At 38.6% G+C, this 27,234-nt stretch overlaps 1 protein-coding gene across 2 annotated transcripts in view; it reads right to left on the bottom strand.

The window, feature by feature from the left end:
* NSMCE2 (NSE2 (MMS21) homolog, SMC5-SMC6 complex SUMO ligase) overlaps positions 1–27,234 on the bottom strand; it is a 132,487-nt gene that overhangs the window by 61,316 nt on the left and 43,937 nt on the right. For both annotated transcript variants that reach the window (XM_061995616.1, XM_061995617.1), the window contains exon 4: positions 10,308–10,461. In XM_061995616.1, coding sequence (XP_061851600.1) covers positions 10,308–10,461 — 154 coding nt within the window. The remainder of the gene's footprint in view (positions 1–10,307; positions 10,462–27,234) is intronic.

Below are 27,234 nucleotides of genomic sequence, written 5' to 3'. Positions count from 1 at the left end.
TGGGTGTTGCGGTCCTTTAGCACTCCTCTAGCTTTCCCCCTGCTTCAGCTCAACTTATTTAACAGATTTGGGGTAGCATTAAGAAGGTCTCCAGTACATTTAATGGCATAAATTTCAAGTTGGAAAGAAATCATGCTGTACAGTGAGGGTATTGGTGTCTATGTCTTTTGAGAGAGAAAAGAAACAACATGGATATCAAAACTTAGGTAAGCAGTCAAATGCACGTGAACTTCTGGTGAGCAATTAAAGGGAAGGTTGGACTAGGTGATCTTTTGAGGTGCCTTCCAGCCCTTGAGATTCTGTGATGTTTGTTAATCTTGCTGTACATTACTGGTTTGCATGTTACTGTATGTTCCAAGTACAGCTGAGGAAAATTCCGTTGATTTCAGAAGATACACCGATGCTTACCAAAGCAAAATCTAGCTCAACCTGCAGCTCTTCTGAAGGACACACCAAAGAGCTGCATGGTAAATAGTTTCAGGAACCATAAAAACACCAAGGGTTTTCCTTTCTCTGAACTGGGACACTCTGAAGTTACCATGCAGTGTGATACGTATTGATGGATTATTATTTAGTCAGCATTATCTCAGATCTACTTTCCTGTTCTTCCTTAAATGGTTTTTGTGCTGGCACTCGATTCAAATGCATTACTTGGAGTACAGTTCTACTCAAAGTAGCGTTTTCTTTGATCCCACATATAAATGACTAAAATGAACATATAAGAAGGGTAAAAAAACCCACTTCTCTCCCCCTAGGAGTAAGATAAATACTCATGTAACAAAAAAAACCAGTAAATTAAACAAAGTTCCCTAAGTTTAAAGGTTCTATGGAGCTTTATTTTCCTCCTTTCTCCTCAATATCCTAACTTTAAAATGAGAGCCCTACTGAAAAATCACTGAGATGCTCTCCCTTTCTTCTTTCTTTGTTTTCTTCACTTTTGACTGTTCTTCACCTGTTTTCCCATGACCACACTTGCAGTTTAAGCCCAAGAATGGAATTCCTCCATCGTGTATCTTTAAAATTTGTCTGAGTAGCATGCAAAAGACATAACGGTAAGTAAAATTGTACTGAGCTGGCAGAGGCAGCCCTTGTATTTTCACTGCTCTGACTTTTACAAGCAAAATATTAGTATTACATCATGGAAAAAGATCGTATTATTACACCATGAAAGAACTGAATGAAAATTTCTGGTGAAATTACTCATGTTTTATTACTAGAAAGCAAATTTTCCACAGGGTATAATCCATCTATTGACATTTTCAGAATTTCAGATATGGGCAAGCACTAGGATCTAACTCTATATTTCTTACTCATCTGAAACTTTTATGAGTTCAAATATAGTCACAAGACCTTTGATTTTCTAAGTTTCCATGTTGCACAAATGCATAAGCATAGGAACTGACTGAATTGAACTAAATACCATTGAGGAAAATCATCTATATAAGCTAGACTGCAGTTCTGGCTCAAGAACAAATGAGAAAAAACTTCACCACAAACTTGATCTGCCTGAAAATTTCTTGCCATCTGAACAAGGTTCTAAGGCTTTTCATCACTCTTCCAACAGAAGTAAAGAGGAAAAACAAATTAATGCCATTAATTAATGGTATTTTATTAGATAATGTGACTGAATGCAACATCAAAAGAACAGAATCGGCATTTAAAAGCTCCCTTCCTGACCTATACATTCTTATAAACAGTAAAAATGCCATGCTTGTAGCCATCAATGTGTTCACCTAAGAGAGAATTATTCCATGATAGTAACAATAAATTAGCCAAAGTATTATCCCTAAGTGTATAATAATAATAAAGAATTATTTCTACGCAACACTCCCTTTCTAGATTTTATATACCCAGTATTGATCTGAAAGCCAGGCTGATATAAAAGTGAGAATTATATCTTGCAAAGACTTTTGCAATGCAATAAAACATAGATCTTTAAAAAGTACATGTAAAGATCAGGTGAGAGACACAGAAGAGATAAAAAGAGTTTGCCCTCAAGTATCCACTGATTGGAAGGACAGATATTTATAACAGGAGAGACCTACATCTGATGCTCTTTCTGATTTAGATACCTCCCTCAGCTGAGTGCCTTTACCGTAGGGCTAAAGGGACAGTGTGTCTCAGTTTCTCCTTCCTCAGTTGTTTCCATTTTTATATATAGTTAAATACACGCTGAACAGAGAGGGAGACAGACTGATTTCAGAGCTACTAGGTCAGTCACCTAGTACACCAAGAGTTAGTCAAGTTCTGATTTTGAATCAGTGAAAGTGAAACTCGGGTCTCTGATACTCCAGGTTACTCACAATGGAGAAGGGCTGTTTGAGGGGTGGGTTGATTCCTCTTTCATTTTAACTACTAATTCCATGTCAGAGCTCTACATGTCAAAACAAGAAACTTCTTACTTTGATTAATCACTTTGGAAAAATAATTTCATCAATGAAGCCCTCACTAGATCAACTGGCAATTAATATTCTTCATTAATTCACTAACAGAATTATTGTTAATATAAGTTTCTGCCTGTTACCAACATAGCTAAGTTTTGACCCAGAAAAGTTGTCCTACATTGTAAATGAAAAGTTAATATGGTTTCATTTAATTCTAGTGTAGGTCCTTCTTTGCAAACTAGCAAGGACATTAACTGTGATGGTAATTTTGCAATTTGGATATTCATCTTCAGTACTGTATCTCTCCAACGCTACGGTATTTGAGCACTCTTGTTTATCTAGTTTGTTCCTCTAGCTTGTTTCTCTTTTCCAATAACTCTGCAAAATGGAGGGCTTGTACGTCAGACACAATCATCATCACCAGTTTAACTCCTTTCATCTCATTTCCAAGCTCTGCTCTCCTAATCTTTCAAAACTAGTGAGCCACCTCACTCCTGAGAAGCCTTCCAGAAAATATCCAGATAAGACAGTCCCAAAAGGACAAAACCATGGCAAGTCAGGGTAGTCCTTTAACGTTACCCAAAAGTCAGGTTTCATTCACACAAATGCCTGTAAACTTATTCATATCACTCTCGGGGGCTGCAATTTGCTCCTTTAGCATCATGCCATGAAAACATTACTCTGGCAGACTAAAACACAGTTATAATTTCCAACTCTTTGAACTGAAAAAAATCACATACACAAAAATAACGATATTTTAGAGACAGAAGAGAAGCAGGGCAATTGAGTGTTTTGCAGTACAGAGTGGCCATGGCTACTTTGCTCCATAGGGAACTAGCCTGGAGCAGTATGGATATGAGCCAGTCCATGTTCACTACTCTCTCTTTTCACAGTCCACAAACACACGTACATACACAGTTGAATTTCAAACACAGTCATAAGGTTCAGACCCACAAAGATTTTATGCACGAAACTCCCAGTCATCTGCTCTGGACCTAAATGACTTCATTTAATGCAAGTAGACTGTAACAAAGCAAAGAACTAAACTGAGGTCTCCTAAACTTCAAGCAACCTTCCTAAGTGCTAGACCATCTTTCTTTACTAGTCCAAGGGCTGTCTATTAAGAATTTTACATAAATGAAAAAGTGCATATCCCACACACACCACTGAACTGACATAACACCAATGTCACTTCAAGCTAGAGTCTTCAGCTTGAGTGCTGAAGTTGTTTTTCCATAGTCAGTAAAGGGATTTTAAATTATCATTTTATATTAAAGATACAAAAAAAAATACACTAACATTCTTTTCAGCTGATCATCTGCCAACATAACTAAGTACAAAGGTAAAAACAGACCAACTAACAAGTTAGGTACAACTGAGAAACCCAGATCTGCAAATTAGTTACGTGACTCCACACCAGTAGCTTCAACTATTTACTCAAGTTTCACCTCTGTTATATGGAGAGGAATAAAATTAACTTGCCTACTTCAGTGTGATGTTGTGAGGATTAATTGGATGAAACTTGTCAAGCATTATACTACATAGTGTCTTGTTGCAGCTTGTTTTCTCATCCTACTGAAAGCAAATCAAAGACTTTAGTCTGTCCTGGAATCTCCAGATAAAATGTTTTATGAAATGAAAAATAATTCCTTTCAGTGTCTTTTTTTTTACCCTAAACTGCATCTAAAATTGCAATTTTTTACATTATTATTTCTCAGCATATGCATGGCTTAAAATATATGTAACAGGACATAATGGCATCTACTTAAATATTACATTTTAAAGCTTCTCCTTTCAAAACATTTGCTTATTGGTAACAACTATAAATCTGCCCTAGAAAAACATTAAATCATGATATATAGTTTTTTCTTCCAAAACCTCTGAAATTTTTCAAGAAAGCAGAAAGGTTAAGGAAGTGCTTTACAACTGCAGTGCTGCTGCTTTCCAAACTGCATTCCAATGACTGGTTTCCTATGACAAAAAGTTGCCTGAACTATTCTTGCATCTCAAAATTGTCTCCTATCAAAAGAATATTATCTTTCCTACGTTTGCCAGATGCACTCCTTAAATTGTTTGGCATAACCAGCAATATTGTCATTCACTCAAATCTTAACACTTTCTACAAAATGAGTACTGAAGCATGCATCTGTTGGGTGATCATACAGACCGTGGTTATCAAGGATTCCAAAGTGCATGTTATCAGCTGCTATAAAAGAGGTATGAAACCTATCATCCTTTGTGCATTGAATATGACACTAAATAACCTTCAGCAAATACAGCAGTGGCAGCTAGGGTCATACAAGTAAAGATTATACCTTCTGATTAGCTCTTTTCACACAGTATCAGAAATTTAACCTGACATGTAGAGATTAAAGACAGATCTTACTTTCATTTTGTAAAGGCAAAATTCTCATACTCTGTGCCAGAAGATGCCTTTGATATATATACACTGGCATGAAATAAAAAGACTTGGTAATACAACTTTAAACCAAAGGTGGGATTTTAAATTTACTGAAGCTACAAAATGCAAAGTTACAATTCCTGCAGTAACTTAGCTCTTATGGGCTCGGTCCTGCAAGGTTCTGTACTGTGGTTATACTCCAACAAGGAAGCAAAACATACCAGCAATCTCACTCATTTCAAAGGATCTACTCATACAATTTAATTTAAGCAGCTTGCTTAAGCATTTCACTTAATCAAAGCCAGGTCACTAAGCCCTTTGCAGATCCAGGATCCTTATGTGTGAGGTGAGCATCAGACAGGTAGCGTTAAGGTCAAAACCAAATTTTCCTTACAAACCACACATGCAATAATTTGGAGCTTTCTGATATTATCAGATACAGTAAATATCCCTTCAAGTGCTCAATTATTTGGAAAAGATAATGTAGCCATTTTGAAGTACAATAAATGGTTAAAAAAATATAATCAGTATTTCTTTTCTACTGCTTACAGTCAAAGCAGGTTTGAGTGAAAAAATGCTAAAAGTTTTCCATGAAAAATATGAAGTGGGAATTTAGGAATGTAAGATAGTTCTGAAAACAGACTTCAGAAAAATCACTTGCTGTTCACATAAAACCTGTCTGACAGTATTTTGACACATATCATCAGAGGTGGAGATTTTGCATCATTTTGCACAAATACCAGCTAAAGAAGCTGCATGATAAAGGTTCACAGATTGAGGGAAAATGCCTGCAGACCATCTGAATGATGAGCAGAACAGAAATTGCTCTGAGGCATGATATCATCCTTACTGCCACAGGATGCACTTTCCAAATTTAATATCTGCACCTTAACTGCTGATAAAGCTCAAAGCCAAGGAGGTCTCCTTCCCACAGAACTGCCTAGAAAAAAGGACAATCTGAAGGCGATACAGTGTCAGTCTCCTCCTGAGTACTGGAGCTACCTACTGCACTGCATGTCACCTGTCGGGGGACAGCAAATACCAAGAGAGAAAATGTATCATCTTTTCTTAATTTTCTTTTAAAATATGGTTATACTTAATCATCTCACACTCTACATCATACCTTACTTTCTAAGTAGTGAGGGCACTCTCAGCAAGTTTGCTGATGGTACTAAACTGGAGGGAGTGGCTGACACACCAGAAGGCTGTGCTGCCATTCAACGAGACCTGGACAGGCTGGAGAGTTGGGCAGGGAGAAATCTAATGAAATTCAACAAGGGCAAGTGTAGAGTCTTCTATCTGGGACAGAAGAACCCCACGAACTAGTACAGGCTGGGGAATGAACTGTAGAGAGTAGTGTAGGGGAAAGGGACCTGAGGGTCCTGGTGGACAGCAGGATGACCGTGAGCCAGCAATGCGTCCTCATGGACACAAAGGCCAATGGCATCCTGGGGTGTATTAGAAGGGCTGTGGGCAGTACAATGAGAGAGGTTCTCCTCCTCCTCTACTCTGCCCTCAGAAGACCACATCTGGAACCTTGTGTCCCGTTCTGTGTCCTCAGTTCAAGAAGGACAGGGAGCTGCTGGAGAGAGTTCAGCACAGGGCCACCAAGATGATGGAGTGGAGCATCTCCCTTCTGATGAAAGGCTGAGGGAGCTGACGCTCTTTAGCTTGGCAAAGAGGAGACTGAGCAGAGATCTTATTAATGTTTACAAAGACATAAAGGGCAGGTGTCAGAAGGATGGAGCCAGGCTGTTCTGAGTGATGTCCAATGATAGGACAAGGGGCAATAGGTATAAGCTGGAACACAAGAGATTCCAAAGAAACATAAGGAAAAACTTCTTCACTGTGAGGATGAGGGAGCACTGGAACAGGCTGCCCATATGGGTTGTGGAGTCTCCTCTGGAGACATTCAAAACCCATCAGGATGAGTTCCTGTGTGACCTGTTCTAGGTGGTCCTGCTATAGCAGGGGAGTTGGACTAGATGATCTTTCGAGGTCTTTTCCAGCCCTTGAGATTCTGTCATTCTGTGGCTACAATTGTTCAGCTATTCTAGAATACAGATATCACACTGCATAAAAGATATGTAATGATTAATGGCAACTCACTATGGAAGGTAAATTATTTATCCACTCCATCTGTTTCTTTGAGATAGAAAGGTTGGGACAAAAGAAAACTCCTGGAAAGCCCCTTGGAGAAAACTTGGCTGGAGTTCTTATATTTTATCTGATTTATTTATAAAACCACATCCCAGGAAAGAGCTAAATATTGGATCGTATCCTATATGTGTGCTTGAAACACACCAGGAGTTATGCACTAAATTGTGCCCAAACCTGTCAAGACTAATAGCTGAAAACCAAATATTAATCAGATATCTGTTGATATCAGTTTGTTTACCCTAGTAACAAGAAATAGAATAAGAGGAAATAGCCTCAAGTTGTGCCAGCAGAGGTTCAGGCTCAATATGAGGAGGAATTTCTTTCCTGAATGGGTTATCAGACATTGTAATGGGCTGCCCAGGGAGGTGCTGGAGTCATCGTCCCTGGAGGTGTTTAAGAGATGGGTGGATGTTGCACTTAGGGAAATGGTCTAGTGGTTGATAGGGCTGTGACAAAGGCTGCACTCGCTCTTAAAGGTCTCTTCCAGATGAAATGGTTCTATGATGACGTTATCGATACATGCAACTCACACCAAGTAATTTTAAAGTGTGTCCCAAAATTTGCAGACGTGTTATAATATACTGTATTACGGGACTAGTATTGTTGGACTCATGGTTTTGAAATCACAACTCATACAGGAGAAGCTAAAGAATACACAAATGACTTCAGCATGGCTGTTGAATATTTAACACAGTGACCTTAAAGATCCCCTTACAAAGGATAACACATACACACAGTGTGCTATATGGTAAACCATCAATTTATCAAAACTAGTAGACGTCTTATAGATTTCATGAATCTTCAGCTCATCTGACATCAAAACCCAGAAACTCCTGCCTCTGAGCCCACTCCTTCTTTACAATAACACTACTTTCTACATGGTATATGTGATATTTTAGATAATATTGTCAGTGCTCAATTATACATTTAGGCACAGTAATTTACTACACAGAGGACAACAATCAGAGGAGGGTTTTTGTACCAGATAGGGTACACATGTCAGTGTGTCTCACAAAGATGTTAAGACCAAAGGCCCTGATCCTATATGAATGCGAGTATCTGTCATTTTGTGAATAAATTTGTGACATTCAATTCTGTGAGTCTTTTTAAAGGCTAGGAAAGAGTGAGAAAAACAGACAGAAGGACAGAAGCAGGATAAGGGTAATGGTAGGAAGATCACATAACTACAGTAAATGGAGAAACTGGAGAGTTCTACTGGTTCCAGGTCATCCCATTATACAGAAGCAAATTTACATATGTAAAGATAGACTCCACTGATCTGCAGTCACCCATTAGTACTAACGAATCTCTCAAAATCTTCCCAGTAAAATAGCCTTTTGAAGAGAAAAGTGAAGTAGGAGAGTGAATTTATGGCAGATCAATAGATCATTTAGGCAGAAGACACAACAGTGATGCAAGTTTACAGTAGCAGAATTGTGCTTCCTTTGAAAAATCTAGTTTTGATTGTTTTCCATCTGCATACCTGAGGTGGCATTTAGTTTTCAATTTCAAGTGAAAGTGGGCTGCATTAGACTGTTTATTTGAGTACATTTTCATTATTTGCATCCAAGACTGTTTGTGAAAGCTAACTAAAAAGTTTTAAATTACTATTAAATTGCTATTAAAATCTGCAATAGGAGCAAATGTGATGGATTTGCCTCATCAAAAACAACAAGAATTCTACAAAATCCAGGCTGACCCAGCTGATCACATATACCGAAAAGAGCAATCCATCCAACATCATCATGCATTTCATTTTGGGCACAGTCTGACCTCTATGCACAACCAACACAGAAGTCCAAGTGGCAAATAAGACAAATCTAGATTTCAGGCAGTAGTAGCAGAATTAAGTCCTTGTTTTTTGTCATTTTTTAAAGAACACTCTTATTGTGCTTATTTAATTTCTGTTTTTTTTCAACAGGTCTGCCAGTTAGAACTCAGCCTCATGGCCCAAGCTAAATGTAGTACTAGGGTATACACCCCTTCCTCAGGCAATTACAGGGTAGAAAGTAAATCCAAAGTCAGTTATCGAGATTTTATCTTCTCAGTTACAAACACCTGGAAATTAGGAATTACAACATAATGGTGGGGCAGTAATAATTTTATGGTTATGTAGGGAGTGAAAATTACACTGCTTTGTGGTCTGCAACTTGGTATATTCATTCTTAGAGTAGTGCCAAGTGCTCTATTAAAACTGGAGATCAGTGCTAATACTCAAATCCAAAACCTTAAAAACCATAAAGATGGGAAACAAATATATTAAGCCCTCAAGCTTTAATCCTAGGGAGTCTTGAGATATCAGATCTGAAATTTACCTTGTCAAGCATGTCCTCACACTTCATAAATCTCTATAGGAAAGTAATCCAAAGTCCAGTGAAGTCAGCGGGAAAATTCTTTCCGCTAGTTTCAGTGGGTTTTGGATAGGGCTCCAAAAAAAACAAAACTCAAGGAGAGCTACAGGAGAGCATCCAGAATATCATTTTCCAATGGTGTAAAACATTAATTTATGACTCCTGAGGTTCCTGAGATACCAGTTTATGTTGAAATCAAATTGTAGGGTGGGAGGGAATAGGTACAGGGGTCAAGGGACAGGAAGCAGAATAATATGATTTCAAAACATAATCATGATTGGGGAAGAACAGCACAAATAGTGTTAGAACCCCATGAACTTTCCAGGCAACAGTAATCAGAGAGATACTTTAATGGCTGTTATATGTGCAGGGCAATAAAAGCCTACAATTTTGTTGCGCTGAATAAATACTAAAACTGTTCCTTTCCAACTTTTGTAGTAATTCAAACATAAATAACCTAAACTTTTAACACCTGATAAAATCACATGAATTAAAAGAAACAGATTTTAATAAGTTGCAGTGTTACATTGCTCGTGCATAGAGGCTGTAAACCTGAGAACACACACAGTAAGCATTTTCCAACAATATAGCTCTACGATTAAAGCAAAGGTCTTCTTAGAGTTGCAACACATCCTAAGTTGTGAAACAGGAGCAATTTGTTTAAGTGACAAATGAAAACAGCTTACCTAATCCTTTTAGAAGATCCTATCAATTAAGAAAAAAAAAAATGGAAAAGGTCTTCAAATGAAAAAGCCCACCTTACAAAAAAAGATGTGAAGCAACATTATCATGGTGTTTGTGTTCAAACACAGCAGAAACTGTGGGAGTCTAAATAAAACTACCAAGGTAATTACACTGGGTTTTTTTTCTACACAGATATCATTTTAAATAAGTTTTTAAATAAGAACATTCATGTCAGTTTGAGACATACTCGACAGTTCTATATTTTGGGACAATTAGTCACATCTTAGCATTTTGCATTCAAGGAATATTTTTCTTAATAAGACTTACATTGTTTCTTCATCACTTTAAGTTGATCCTTAAAATATGCATATTTTTCATTCTGTTGCAAATCTGAGTCACTGTTCTTGCTCTCCAGTGCAGTAAATTTTTCTTTTACTAAAGATTGTAAATCAGGTATATTTTCTGGTTTTTCTCGTTTTATCTGTATGTAAGGAATAAGAAATAGAATGTTATTCGTTAGGAGACACTTTCATACCAAGTAGAAAACATCAGGCAAAAATTCATGAACATCACTTCATTTCCTCTGGACTACACTTAGTTTTCCTGCTCTGAAATCATGACCTCCAGGTAATTATTTATTTCAGGAAATGTAACTATAAAATGTAGAGGTTAACATCTCAGTGTCATTTAACTCCGTTGCTGTGCATAGGGTGTTTCTCACATAAACAATAGGGAAAATTGAACCTTGCAGTCAAATTTAATTCCTTGAGTGGTAAAGGTCAACATGTGAACAACAACCAGTTAAACACTGCCCATGAATGAAACAAAAAAATACGACTCTGTCCAAAAAGGGAGATGACTGAAAAACAATCTCTTTAAAAGTTTTCTAAAAACCTCCACTCTCTCACCATTTTTTAATCAGCTTTATAGAAGTTATCATCTGCATGCATGATTAGTGTGATATCACCAGCAAAACCAGATAGCTAACGTCAAAGGAAACCACCTCAATTTATTTGTGCTGTGTGAACAAGCAGCACTGTGCCGTGCAGACAAGCAAAACCACAGGTTCTTGAAACACACTTGCTTACAGTAATTGCAGCTGGAATGATCTGAAGAATAAATGACTAGAAATAAAAGTGAAGTCATCATATAAGCAATATTAAGATATTCCAAAAAAAAAGCAAAAAGCACTTTGGGAATCCCCAAAAAATAAAAATTAAAGAGTTTTTCCTTGTTTCTCAAGCCAACATGAAATTCTAAGGAACTGTGACTTTGACACATCTTCCTAAGAACTGGCTTACAGGTGGTGAGGACTGTGCTATGCAGTAATGATCAGCAACAAAACAAACACTGAAAGAGGGTGGACATCTGTCAAATCCTTAATGCTAAGCATTTTCTGAACCAGACAGAGGCTATTTCTATCCCAAACATATGGTAAGTCTGAAAAAAAAAGAGGTAAGCACCATTTCTGCTGAGCCACTCTTCTACCAGATTAAATTCTGCCCTTCACCAGAACATGGTACTACTCATTGTGAAAGACAGGAAAAGAGCCTACTGAGGAAAAAAATGGTCCGCTTCATCAAATCATTTACAGGTTCCAGAGTTTACAGAGACCTTGGAAATCTTACAGAATTTTATGCCAAAGAAAGAATAAATATTCATGCAAAAATGGGCTTTGCAGATACATAAAATGCTACGTAGCCAAGGAAACTTTACATTCCTTCTAATCAAAGCAATCCATAAAACTATTATTTCTTCCAAGAGTAAAGTCAGCTTGGCACACTAACTATAGGCAGATGCGAGTTGTGGCAAGAAGAAAAATAAGAAAAACCCATGCACTGCCAGGTGATAGCATGCAGTTTGCAAAGGCACCTGGAGATAAAAGATCATCTACCACAACATTCAACTGCGAATGGGAAAGACTCGGGAATACCTTGGTAACAAAGGTGCACAGTGACTATGAAAGACCAACAGCATGTCATCGCAGCTGATCAGGCTACTGCACAAAGCCAAGTAGTAGTGTACAGTTCTTATCCTATGATATTTGACAAAAGGAACAAGGGAAAACAGAGTATCCTGTGTCCAGAGCAAATGGGGCAATCATGCACACTCTGATGATTTGCATGTGTCAGCATCACAGCAAACTGCTGCAAAAGAAGGGCTATCATAACCAACAGTTTCAGTACTCAGCTGAAGAGGAAACTTAGACATTAGGTGATGCAAGTGCAAGAAAGCAGCTACTAAATAAAAATAAATTTTAAATCCAACACATAAAACAATGATTTGATTTGGACAACAGTACAAACATACTCCTTTCTGCAACAACTCCATCAGGCTGTTTTTACAGACATGCTCGCTTTAACATAAAAATAACACATAAACACAGAACCACCTCAAACCATCACTCAAATAACAACCTCTCACTATGACCTGCCTTCACAATGAATGATGCTACTATGGCCAGATACCATCTAGAAGATACAGATGTGTATGCTAAACAAAGTGCTTTGAAGATGCTGATACTCACACAGAGAGTAAAAGAAATTATGTGGACATTTATTACAGACATCCATCTGTAGCAAAGATAATGTCAATAATCTTTTCCTTTCCACAGGGACTATTTTACACATTGATATAGTTACATCAGTCCTTTTTCTTGACTCATGGAAGATTTAAGTACAAAAATTCACTAACATAGCAGCTTCAACTATACCCTTAGAGTGAGAGGTGAAGAGAACGGCAGAGCCAAGGTCAGTTCAAACGGAGGTTCTCTCAACTCCAACTTCCAGAACTAAAGGGCTTTACACTTACAAGCAGAAAAAGTGCAGGACTGTAACTTACTCTTATATTAGCAAAAAGGATAGATGTTTGAGAAGCTACATTACGTGCACACAAATAGGCTTTGCTCCTGCCACTGTAGAGCTACAAAAATTTGCATGTAGACACCTGTACTAAAGAGAACAACTGTACAAAATCTTTCCTTGGCTACATAGCTACAGTCACACAGCTTGATGCCATATATCTAACAAAGTAAGAGCTACCACACTATGTGCTAAAGGAAACATGAGCAATTCGACCAGTCTTTCACACCAGCTATATTCTCAATAGCAACACACTACGTTGTGAGGATAGTCTAGCAATGCAGCACATACAACACAGGCTCTGATAGAGAAACCTAAAGAGTCAGATGAAAGAGATGCTCAAAAGATGCTCTTCCCTTCAGTTTAATCTTTCACATTTACAATTTAAATCCAGTTTCTGTTCTCCTCTAGATGATTGCTGTCATTAAAATGATTAGTACAGACACCATTCCTGACCACACTCAATATTGTACCATCACACATGCTATTATGTGATGCCAGGTAGACCTTCTGGAAGGTCAACACACCACAGGTGAATAAGGCATGTCCACCCACTATAATAACAAGTAAGCACGTTTACCATGCACGAGCAATTCCTCTTTTGTGCTGCAAATCCTACTCCATGAAGAGGGTTGAGAATTGGCTAACTCATAAATTAAAAAAAAATGAAAGAAGATGTGACATCAGCCTAGTTCCTCATGGTGGGACAGAATTGTAACTTCTTACACACTGCATCACCACAATACCCTTACAGGTATATTACAGTTTTCTTTAGTTCTCACCACTCACCCCTACTCTAAGGATTCATTATGGATGCAGTGATTACAAGATCAGCATAATAAAATGTACAAGGACAATACACATACAGGATATGGCTATGGGACAGGGCAAAATTATCAGCATTCAGGGCAACAAGTTGAGGTCAGACTTTTTTTTGGCCTCAGCAGCATGTCAGATAAATGATTACCAGCAAACCTAGAGCCAATGGCATGTTCAGTTTGTCAGTAAAAGTTACTTCACATGGGAACCATGAAAGACACGTAAAGCAAACAACTGTTCATTTTAGTAGCACTGTCAGCCAAAACCAGCATGCTAAGTAACACCTTGCAGTCATTAGTCAATCCATTGAGAGTTACATCGATTTTGAAATGGGGTGGAGGCATACACACCCTGCAAAGCATCCTGGAAATGACATGGAACTATGAACTGGGAGTGTTTAGGACATATGGTGAAAAGAAGTTTCAGTCACAACAGCTTGTTTACAGCAACAGAAAAAAAAGCATCTGCTACGACAGTCCCATAGCAGAAAAGATCCACATGGGTATTTACATGGGAGCTCAGCAATAAGAGGGAGAACAGACATGTTATACACGGTAATTAATGATATTCCAGACATGATCTACAGGAAGTCCTGAAAGGAAAACAAATTTAGAAACACTAAAAAAATCATTGTTTTAAAAAATGTAGATATGGTTTACTTGTCCGAAGATACTTTTCCTCATGGCAACACACCACACCACCTGCTCACAGCCAATGTGTGCAAAGAGGTTACTGTGTATGATGGGCAATGCTTATGAAATGAGCCAGTTGGTGGCAGACCTTTTGATTTCTGCCAGTACCTATCTGCAAGGATGAGCTGTCCTTTTGTAGATTCTTTCACTAGTAGTGTGTCTGTTTCATGTATGAACTGTTAGACTACACCTCCAAAATCAGGCATTTTGCATGGCCAGCTTGTACAGCTCAATATAATGGTAAATTCAGTGTGTTCTAAGGGGCAGTCAGGGGAGATTTTAATTAATCAATTACCATAACCACCAAATCAGAAATAAATTATTCTGTTCCAGTCCAATTCCAGAACCAGTAAGGTCAAAGGTACCATACATCAAAATTGGACCAGTAAGAGGTCAGTGTCCAAAAAGGTACTAATTGGCATAACTAAGCACGTAGCATTGCAACATTTAGTACTTTGACCTTCCTCATATTGTGTCCCAAAACACTTTACAAACAGTAAAGAATTTAGCCTCAAACACCCATTGTGACACCTGTACCATCAACAGGGACACTGTGGCATGAAGAGAAGAATAACTTGGCCTAAGGTTGCACAAGGAGACTGTGGTAGAAGCAAGAATAAATAAATCCCAGGTTCTGTGCTTTAAGCCCAAAGCTATCCTTTTACCTTCTCCTTTAGCCAAGGGAAAGTTCAAATTAACATACACATTTGGTTCACTCTCTACAAAGAGGCCTGAAACAGCTTGTGGCTGCTTGGCAAACATTGTGATAAAAGAGTGGCATACTGTGTACCACAAAAATGCTCCACTGGACTTTGAATTGCAGTGGTTCAGCATGTGACACTCCACTGTTATTTTTTAGCCTTTCCTTTCTTGTCTCTCTAGCACAGAAGTCCTTTAGCTGCGTATTTTTAATCCTGTTTCTAGGTACCCTTTCTCAAGGCTATCATTTATGTCCCCTGGTTTTGGGAAGTTTGCCAGTGATACCCATTTTATTTCTAACAAATTTCTGCCGTACCTGAACCACACTGAGGTTTCCTCAAATCAGTGATGCAAGCTGCAAAAGAACTATCCAAAGAAGTCCCACTTTAATCTTTCAAACCACGCACTATTTGTTCCCTGTAATCTAATCCCTACAAAATACAGACTTTTAAAGTTTAATTTATGGATATTATTGATATTTGGGAGGTAAGGAAACACTCCTGCTTGCTAATGACCTTTTTAATGACCAAGTCAGCTGACATGGCAGAGTTTCTTCATTTTCCAGATTCTTTGTTGTTCTGCTTATGAAAGGGAGGGTGATTAGTCACTGGGTGCTACAGAGCTCAGAGGTATGCAGTTACCTAGCCATTTATATCCTTTGGGGACAACATGAAAAAGGATGTGCTCATATTTCCAGCTAACTCTAAACTCAGCAATTTAGGCTGTATTTACACTACAGCCATGTGCCTGTGCATATGCTTATGGAACACTGATAGCAACTGCATCTTTCAAAGAAAAGCTTTCTATCTTATAGCTCCTGTTGGGACTGATTTTTTTCTCTCTGTGAATTTGATATTGTAAAGGAACACAGTCAAGATTTTTCAGACAGACAACTTGAGGTACTTCAGGATTGGAGTGAGTAGTCTAGGACATCCTACAAGGACCCAGTTTTCAGAGCCTAGGAACCTCATACTTTCTGAATTGACATCACTTTAAAATGTCTGACCCAGACATGGACATATCTAAAACTACTTATTGAGAATTGGCTGGTATAGCAATAAGTAGGGACATTGTCAAAATTGCCTCTCTGAGCATCTCCATCAGATAAAAATAACTATTTTTTCCTTTATTTACATCTTCTATGCAACAAAATCAACCAAAAATGCATATCACATTTCTTTCTTGTTTGATAATTCCTACATCCTATTATTTCATCCTGACCTCACTAAATAATTTATTATTACAAATATGCAGCCTTTCAACATGCTCATTTATTTTACCTCAGGGTAAGTCAAAGTTTGCTGTGATTCTTTATTATACCCATTTTTTTTTACTGAGAGGGAAAATAACATGGGAGCTAAGTAAATTTGTGGGTTGAGTCACCCATACACTTTGTGAATCATGTGAGAACCAACTCTAAGTGAGTCACCACTGTAACTGAATCAGGCTGCAAAATTTCAGCTCAACCTCTACAGCCATTTGTTATTCTTCAATGGCTGGATTCAAACCCTTAGCAAATATCAGATCATTTGTTGATGCACAAATAAAACACAGCTCTTGGAAACATCTGCAAGGGCAGTCAAAAAGGATATCATCATTCAGCAGCAGGAGCTGCACTAGTTTGAACACAGCTCTACTGCAGTCAGAATTGCCTAAGGGCCCACATCTGATTCAGGAGATTGAACACCTCTATACATTATGGCTGCAGGGCTGGGACTCTGGTTGAGCAACACCTTTGCAGACAATTGTGAAATGCCAAGAGAGGCATATTTATAAGGGCTGACCCATACTTATGACACATACTGCCTATTAAACCGGGCCAGCACAACAGAAAATGACTGTCAGCACACTTCAAATATCCCAAAACTCTGCCATAGTAACAGTCTGAAGGTGACGCAGAGTTGCCATGGTTTAAAAGCAGCACGTCAATATGGTGGTTGTAGCTAAGATGTCTCCCATTGTTTTTTGTTAGTACCTTTCTTATTTATTTGGAGTACCTTCCTTAGTTGCTAGTGCCTTTCACACTTTCTTTTCCCTACCTTGAATGCAGCTGGAGCTGTTTAACCTTTGTAAGGCAAGTAAGCACCGAAAGGCAGGCCATGCTTCCACATACACTGGGGTATATCCAAACGTCACAGCATATTTGAATCATTTTGGTAAAGGTAGAGATGGACTTTGGCCTACTCTGTTTGCTTTATTTCTCCTGGTTAGAAAGGAACCTTGTATTACAGAGTGGGATAAAAATAAATGACCACCAGGTGAAGAAAAATAAAACTGCCTGGATGCAAATGCGGAGTTTACATCTTAAACACCATTTCTTGGGGTTCTCATCTCGAAGAAGTTTTGCCTCAAGCAAAATGCTCTACTTGGCACATGTTTTAACAGAAAAAACTCGCTTTTTCTATTTTCTTCAGTCATTCATTATGGTAGAGACAAGACTGTGAACATCTTTTTGTTTCTCTCCAAAACCCCTTGTGCACTGCTTTGCAAAGTGAAAAGGGGTAAAATGGGATGGAGATCTTACTGAAATATCAGTATTGAAACAACTTGTTATCAATTGTGTAAAACTGGCCAATAAAGACAGCAACAAATGTGAGGTTTTCCCAAGGTACCAAAGTGAAGAAAGTTAATGGATATTTAACACCCTAATCCTTTCAGTATTTCTGAAATCCCAACTGCCTGTGGTTTGCCATGAGGGTTGGACTGATTTTTTTTTAATGATTTCAACCAAACAGAAGTCTGCTTTCATCTTGTTTCTCTGCATTTTTTCAACACACGAAGTATGAATCCGACAAAGCAAAAAACTCCACAGTATTTTGGAGACATTCATGAAAACACCTAAAAAGTATGGTTCAAGATACAGTGGAGAAGCAAGTACATACATTTACCAATCCCTTCTTCTCTATGTACTTTAAAATTCTGCCACAAACATAGTTTATATGTAAGCTAATTTTGGTGCTCTAGAGATACACAGCTCTTGTTCTAAGTCATTCTGCCTGAGCAGAGATTAAGGCCTGTAACAGTAAAAATAACTAATATTATAAAAATGTTGCTTTGTTTTAGCAGCATGTTAGAAACTGAGGCAGATAGTGCATCAGTCTTAGCAAGGTTGATTCAGCAAATGTATCAGGCTGTTGAACCAGTTCACCGAGCTGCTGATTAATTCATGTATTTAGAAAATACATTAACATGGATATTAGAGGATTTTTTTTTCTTTAATATCCCACTCAAACTGATGGGAATTTAGACGTTGATTTCAGTGGGAGCAGAAGAAAGCCCTAAGGTGATTTCAGATTAACAACCTGTTTACTCTTGTATGCCTCTGCTTGTGTGCTGGTTTTGGCTGGGGTAGAGTTAATTTTCTTTACAGTAGCTGGTATGGTGTTACGTTTTGGAGTTTTACTGGAAACAGTGTTGATAACACTGGGATTTTTTTCCATTACTGCTGAGCAGGGCTTGCACAGGTTCTCACCCCACCCCACCAGCATGTGTGCTGGGGTTGCACAGGGAGTTGGGAGGGGACACAGCTGGGACAGCTGATCACAGCTGACCCCAGGGATATCCCAGACCATAGGACATCATGTCACAAAATCATAGTATGTTAGGGGCTGGAAGTGACCTTTAGAGATCATCTAGTCCAACCCCCCTGCAGAAGCATATAAACTGGGGGAAGAAGAAGAATGAGGGAGATGTTCAGAGTGACAGCATTAGTTTTCTGAAGTAACCATTCCGTGTGATGGAGTACTGCTGCGGATGGGAAGCAGTGAATGAACTCCCTGTTTTGCTTTGCTTGTGTGCACAGCTTTTGCTTTACTTATAAACAGTGTTTATCTCAATTCACAAGATTTTTCACACTTACCCTTCTGATTCTTTCCCTGATCCCACCAGGGGGGACTGAGTGAATGGCTACTTGGGCTTAGTTACTGGTGAGGGTTAAACCACAACAGCTTAGTTGACCCAGATCACTAAACCCCATGTTTTCCATACTGTGAAAACAAAAGGCTACATCCTAAAACAAATACCATTCAGTGTTATCTTCACCAGCTCCTACAAAACACTGTTGATTTATGCCAGCTGTGAAGCTGATCCCTCTTTAAATACAAGTGTGATTTATCCTTTGGAGACCTGCATACAGTAGGCATTGTTAAAATCAGCTGATTTTCTAGATGGATATTTTCCATATTCCCCGGGTCAAGCAGATTTTTTCAACTTCTACTCCTCTTACTGTATTTTTCATTCATCCAATGAAATTCTTATCCTCAAAAAGTTATTCAGCACTGACAGCACTTCTTCTTCATACTCTTCAAAACAGCAATGTGAGTCATATTGTCATTTTTCATTACGACTAAATGTAACCTTTACACTTTTGGGAAAGAGCAACATATTTCCTAAGTACAGACTCATGCTTTATTTGAATTGACATTAGTTGGAAAACTTATATCCTGGCTGACACAGCCTAGACTCACTAAAATAATGTATCTCTATTAATTTATGGATCAAGATGGCAATACTTCCATCAGGGTCAGCTCCACCTTTAACACAGAACAGTGAAATCAGTGATGGTGCAGAGCTGCACAAAGCAGGAAAAAAGAAAAAAAATGCAACTGCAGTATGTTCCCCCAATTTCCTTATAAACTAGGAGTACCTACCTTACCTACACTTCAGTGGGGACAAAACACCTCATCTGTATGGCAGTGGCCGGTAACAGAGTTGCTTTTTATTTTGCAGTTTATTGTGAATGCCTTACAGACAAGTCTCTCTCTTGAGCCTTTTCACATATCACATTCTTCAATCATTATCAAGTGCCATTTTCCTGTCCACCTTCCTACTGGGATAGCCCTCAATAGAGTTGTTAGCCACTACCTCTCAGATCTTAACCATTCTTTTATCCTGCTTGATTTACCAGTACTGGCTGACAGCTTGCACCTCTTCCCTTCGCTTGGCAAACACTATGTCCTTTCCTAGTACACACACAAGTGATTCTTTTCTGTTGCACTGGACACCCTGGAATGCTAACATACCCTTCTGCAATGCAGGTGTCCCAGGACATCCCAGCTCCCTAGTTTTTATAGGCTACATTCTATGATTCTACCTGCAAGCAGTATATCATCTGACAGAGAAGGATATTTTCAACTGCAATTGTTTTCCTCCTCTTTGCTTATAGGTCCCAGCTTTGTTTTTCAGGCAGTTTCAGCAAAGCTTCAGAAACGGAACTGTATCAGAAAATTAGCATTCAAAGGGCCTTTGCTCCTAGTATCCAATATTAAGCTGTTCTGTGTAACAGCCTGGATTAATCTTGTCTACATTACCACCTTGCACATCCTTCCCACTGACTTTCCAAAATCCTTGGAGTCAATCAGAGCATCAAGAGGCTGGTCCTTTCCAGTAGATAACTGATGATATCAGTCTCTGTCACTGTATCTCTTTGATTTTCAAAATAAATGCATTTGTACCTTCTCTCTCCTGGTCCTCCTGCTATGGGAAAGGTCCTCATAAACATTTGGGACTAGATCATTAAATGTTTCTTTAAAATCCTTGTTTAAAAACACCTTCCTTTATTATGCCCACAAACCCCTTCACAACTGTCTGTTTCTCTGCTAAAACAGCTGTGTGTGCTGCATAACTGAGCTCAACTCTGATTCCAGAGCATTCGTTTACAGGCAAAGCCTCACTAAACTGAGTCCTGGGAAATTTGACAAAACCTGAACAGCTTTTTTACTATAGGTGATTACATTAACTTATCTTAGCTCAAAACCAGCTTATTTCATACTCCCCACATTAAAGAAATCCTTAAAAACTGCAAACAATATAATAAACTGTAATTAAACACAACACTGGCAATAACAATATCTAACTGTAAGGCAGATGCTGGATGCAAACTGATAGCTGTCTGTAGAATAGAAAGCATACAAGAAGAGTTTTTAAAATTTCAGAGACATTTGTTTTGCAACTCTCTTGCAATTTATACACAAAGTCTTTTGAAAAATCTAAATGTAAATTATCAATCCAGGTTTAAAATTATGACTAAAAATGAAAGCATATTCCAACTTTCCAGACCATATAGACTCCTCTGTTACCTATAAGCCCTTGATTTTTACATGTTGTTGCAAGCGATTAAACTCTAACTACAATGTAAAACATCTTTTTAAATAGTTTGTTGTTAAAAGAACAATTTCTGTAAATGAGACTGGTGTGTGACAGCAGTATTACTTTACATATGTCTGCAAAATACAACAGCAGGTTAAGAAGAAACAGAAAAAGAAAAAAGAGAGTCCTGTTACAAGGACTCAGCTGCAGTTATAAGGCTGAAGAAGATGATTCTACCTCAAGAGTCTGTCTGCATGGCAATAGGCAAAAAAGGAGCATGAAACAGAATTCCTAAATGGAATACTCTTCACATATATTGTTCAAATACTGTGTGTAAAAAAGCAAAGCAAATTTAAAAGCTTAGCTTCAAATTTAAACCCACTTTTCTTAATATTGCCTCAGCTGATAAGAAAAGGTTATGGAGTAGAAACCTTGTTTATCTCCATAAGAACTTCTTCACACAAGAAGTCAAACCAGTAGGAGTTAAGCCATAACACTGAAAAAAATCAGTACTTTTTTGACTATCAAAACCACCCCTATTATCCTGGCTGAAAATCCCCAAAATTTGATGTTGTCCATGACTAGGAACCATCACCATAAGATTTAAAAGCATAAAATACAAAAAATTTTCTTCTAAACTTATCACTCTACGCATGCAAGTATTTCCTTTCTGTTATTTTCCAACTCAATAGCCACATTTTTCTCCTTGCTCCTCACTTTCTGCTATGCTATCAAATTCATCTCCCCAAATTCCTTCAGCTGCTAGTATAAACCTTCTGCCAGCCAACTCTCTTGATCACACCTCCCCTGCCATTCGAACTTCTCCCTACACCTTCCTGAATTTACAGCCCTAGCTCTTATATTTAGTTCTGATTTTGAACTCGTCCTTCCTCTTTCTCATATTACTTTGCTTTCCCTTTTTTAGCTTCTTTTGAAGTTCATCTCATCATCATTCATCACAATTTTTCAGTACCGCACTTTTCTCCTAAGAACTATCAAACTCTCTTTTCCTTCGTCTCTCTGACTCATTCACTGTATATCACATGCTAAACTGATTCCTCTCTTATTACTAACCCTAATTACAGGATGCCTCCATTCCTCCTTTTATATATTACATTCTCATCAAACAGCAGCTCCCAAGTCACTGATGAAGGATTTAGGGAGCAGAGTGAGTGACTGTTTCCTTGCCACATGTGGGTCTGCAGGCTCACAGGAACGGTGGGTTACACATATCTCTTCACAGAGTATCATAGCACATGCTCTCCCAAGTGTACCCACTGGTACCTAAGAGTATTTTGTCCTGAGCGCTACTGCTGCACACATTCCTCAACTGTTGGTGACCTCCTTAAGTCATCTAATTATAAATGAAAATATACCATCCAAACTGCAACTGTATAACTCACTAAAAGTAACTAAACCTTGTAATTTTATCTCAGGCTTCAACAAGGATCTTCTCTATGAGTACACATCACATAAAAATATTTAAATTTTACTTGACACTACTCTGTGGTTATTCACAATCAGATGAAATTTCAGCTACTTCTCAATTTGTCATTTGCTATTTTGACCAGTTCCTGTGGATTAACTATTATCAAACCCCATTGTGATTGCTGTCCTTTTTTTCTGTCTTCTGCCAAGCAACACACAGCCACATGATAATACCTCTTGCTTTATGAGTTTTCCTTCTCACCAACCTCACCAGAACCTTCTCTTGGCCAAGGGACTTAAGTTTTGACAGCAGATACAGCTCATCTCTATAAAATACAGGGCAGTTCATACCTGCCCTTGTTTCCCAAGTTCATGACAGACTCCTGTGACAAGCAATGAGGAATCTCATCCTGTTGTATCAAATACCACGTGCAAAAGAACCCAAGAACAGGACAAACAACGCCAGAGGATGTTATGGATTACAATCAGTAAATAGATGGATCATTAATTGGTCAACTGTTTTATTGTTTCCATGACAGAGAGAACGAGACGTGCCTACTGCAAAGTTAGGTAACAAAACTGAAAAAAAAGAACACTCAACTCACTGGCAGAAGAAAAAACATCTTTTGCAGAGTCACTAACTCAAAATGGAATAATTAAAACTCCCACTTCTGAAGTTGCTGCTTTGAAGTGGAACTGCACATCTCTATTTGCATATTAGGAACGCTTGTGTCGATTTCCATGCTCCATGTGGGCAAGAGATTGCAGATGAGGATGACAAGGTTCTGAATTAGGGTAAATCAAATGGATGCGGACTCATGAAATCCTGTAGAGATAATTATGAGTCTCTCAAGATGATGTAATTAGTATATTAGCATGGTTTCCTCCTGTAACAGTAAATACATTTTAACAACGTGTAATGTCTTTATGTCTGTTATTTCATGTCAGCCCTGCTAAAAGTCCACTGCGTCCTTCTGTTTGGTCTGTCAGCACCATTGTAAGTCTCTACTTTGTGGCAGACAGCTAGATACACCAAAAGACAAAGCTGTAAATTATAGCACTTCAGATTTATAGACCCTACTACCTAACACAATCCCCTCCCTAAATTAGAGAGTCAGACTTTTTATTGAGGGAGAAAGCCAGTGTAAAAAAACAGGGAAAAAAAAAGCCAGCTATCTAAGCAAAGATTGCCTAAAAGACAGGGAGTCCTACTCCTTCAATGGCAATGGGCGCCTCCACCGCAAATCCTTTCCTTGAGTCAGTTGCTTAAGCCAGGTAAATCCTTCCTCATAAACAATGATGAGAGAAATCCAAATACTATCAGATTTAATATCTCAGCGGTTGAAAGAGTCATCAGTAAGGTGAGTGACCCATTTTTAAATCTTTGCTCATCCCATATTAGTTGTCCTAGCCCATAGGCTATTGGGTATTCAGGGGTAAGACATCTCGATCTCTCCTGTTTGAAGTTGTTCCACTTTGTATAACTAATTAAAAGATAATTGCAGCAAGTATTTGAACTTAGCTCTCCCACATCCCAGGTTATTGCCTAACCATTCAGCTGTGGATTCAGTCTCTCATTTTGTTTCTGCAAGACTCTTAAATCATGCAGGCACTTTGGAAAAACTCTGCATTTTTATATACGAATATTCACAGAGCAAAAAGTCACATTCATTTCAGATTTACCACTACAAATATCTCCCATTCCTCACTATACAGTACCAGCTCTCTTTAGCAATGGTGAAAGGCAGGTGTTTTCCTCATCTGTTTGCTGCAGCAAGAGGGGGTCTTCTTCAAACCCTTTATCAGAACACAACCTATTTGTGCAAGTACAAACCCAACTTTTTCAGTGGTTCTTAGCTTTGATTTTTTGCTTGGAGAAGGCAAAGCAAAGCCTCAAACAGTATTCATAGATTGCAGAATAAAGAGGTATTGGTCTTTCACAGTGATCGACAATCATTCCTTGGATTTTAAAAATATGGTCTAAGCTTCAGAAAGCACATTATGTGAAGAACAGCTCCTCTGCCCTAAAGAGTTCACAAAGTAAATGATGGACCTGGCACAAAAACAAAGACGCAATATAAACCACACATCGAGAGAAACGCAGATTACAAATCCAGGATAATGAAGCACAAGTGAAAGCTTGTAAGGTATTTCAAAATATGGACAGCCTGGTGTAACAGGCATTTCTTCAAGGACTATAAGGGCATCATGAGCTGATAAGAGAAAGATAACAGACTAGGGAAGAAGTAGTTCAAGAAGCAGTACACATGACAAAGTAATCCAAGGAAAGCTGCTCAACTGGTCCACACAAGCACCAAATGTTTACATTTATTTTACAGTTATCCCAGTATAAAACTTGAAGATACTTTTGTTTCCTTTCAGTTTACATGTCCTATGTAAGAGTTTAACTAAAGAAAAGAACACCGTTCCCTTCCCAAAATAATACACAAAAAAAAAGCCCAAGAAAAGCAAGAATTAAGGCAACGTTGATACAATTATTTTAGTTCTGTCACCCACAAAACCTTCCCCATAAACAAAGCCTTAGTTTCAAAACATGAAGTAAGTACAGTCTGAGAAGAGATGAGGGAAAACTTTAGAAATGTTGGGTGAACAGTGGCTTAGGAAAAATTAAGAGTCCAACAACAGTATTGTGAAATGTTAAATGCAACAACATTACACAGTAAGCAGGGGAAGATCTGACTCAAAACCCCAAAATTTTGTCTGTGCAAAAACACACTGGCTCATTTATGGTTTCCACAAATGTTTTTGCAACACAGCATTGTTAGTCTTCAGCTTACAGTTCTTCTCCTTACCAGAGGCTTGTGGTGATATAATACAGGCACAAACCAACCCCCAGAGCAAAAGGTTAAAGTCTTTTACAATATTTAATTTCTGTAGAGACTTAAACATTTAAATATGTCATTACAAAACAAAATGACTCAGTAGAGATGTAATTCAGATGTACTAAAACGTATTAGTCATTCAATAAAACAAGCACTGAGGATTTACTAAAAATAAAGAAAAAAATAACAACACATATTTACTTCATTGAATGGTTGTTGTGGAAAACACATAAATCTTATTCCTGTATTAATTACCCTAATTCGCTTATCCTGAGTCTAGGACTAATAGTCCTAGTCCTAAAGCAGCATGGCTAACTCACATTCCAGCCCTTGTTTTCAAGAGCAGTGCACGAGGAAGCGAGATGTGATCACAAAAGCAAGCAAACAAGACAGGGAACTAACAACCAGCAATGTGAGGAGCTCCTGCCAGGTGGGAGTCTCGCTCTGGGCAGACTTAATTTGCATCAGCTTCCTAGTCATCTAGAGATGAGATGGTGTTCCTTAGGGAACAACAGCAACAAGGAGCCCTGCCCTCAGGACACTAAACTAAAAGTGAAGCAGTTGGATAGCAGTGAGCATAAAGAAATCTCAGAAATCTTCTGTCACCAGCACAAGATGCTCCCAAATGGTGATAACACATCACAGGTCATCAGTGCAGCCTTACTGGTACTTTAGCAACCTCAGCCTCCATGAAGTGCTAAGGGTACATTCTGTCACACATTCTGTCACACAGTGCTTGGACTGCTCAGATGCCCAGTGCTGCTCCTGGGGCAGGAAGCCAGGAAGGTGCATTCTGATCAAGTCACTGATATGCTCAGTGAAGAGTTGTCACGAGAGGTCAGTCAGCATCACTGAATCAGAGGTGTTGCAATGGACACCAATAGGATCTTTGAAGAAACTTCTCCAAGACACAGGTTTAAGCCCCACTGGGGTAAGAATCATAGTTCCACTGTTCCCTCACCTGAACAGTGAAATAGTTTTTTCTTATGTTTAAGAGGAACTTTTTGTGTTCCAGCTTCATCCCATTACCCCTTGTCCTGTTGCTAGCTACTATAGAAAAAAGGGATGTCCCAACCTCCTGACACCCACCCTTTAGATATTTATAAATGTTAATAAGATCTCCCCTCAATCTCCTCTTCTCCAGACTAAAACTAACAGACATCTCCTAGAAACGCAATACAGCAGAAACAGTTCAGGAGGTTTCTGGAATATGTGGAACATAACTGACTCAGCTGATGAGACAGTCAAAAGGGAAGGTGTCTTGCTGAACCTGGTGTTTGTAAACAGGACTTGTGAGTGATGTGATGGTTGGAGGCCATCTTAGCCATAGTAATCATGAAATGATAAAGTTTTCAATTCTTGCAGGAGTAAGGTGAGGGGCTCAGCAGAACTGTCACCTTGGACATCCCCAGGGCCAAGCCCATTTAGGAGTCTGGTTGACAGTGTCCTTTGGGAGACAGTCCTAAAGGGCCAAGAAGACCAGGAATTCAGGATATTCTTCAAGAAAGGTATCTTAAGAGCACAAAAGCAGGCCACCCGCATGTCCCAAAAGATGAGCTGGTGGTGAAGAAAGCCAGTCTGGCTGAACAGAAAGCTTTGGCTGAAACTCAGGGAGAAAAAGAGAGTTCATGACCTTTGGAAGAAAGGGCAGGTTACTCAGGAGGACTACAAGGGTAGTCCTTGTGAGGTTATGCAGCAAGAAAATAAGAAGGGCCAAAGCCCAACTAGAACATAAACTAGCTTGACTACCCTAACCTCCTTCTACGACAAGTAGATGAGGGAAAGGGTGTGGATGTTGTCTACTCAGACTTTAGTAACGCCTTTG

This window comes from Colius striatus, chromosome 4, assembly GCF_028858725.1.
Source record: "Colius striatus isolate bColStr4 chromosome 4, bColStr4.1.hap1, whole genome shotgun sequence".
NCBI lineage: Eukaryota > Metazoa > Chordata > Aves > Coliiformes > Coliidae > Colius > Colius striatus.
The sequence above is the reverse complement of the archived record's forward strand: the minus strand, read 5'-3'. Positions and strand labels throughout refer to the sequence as shown.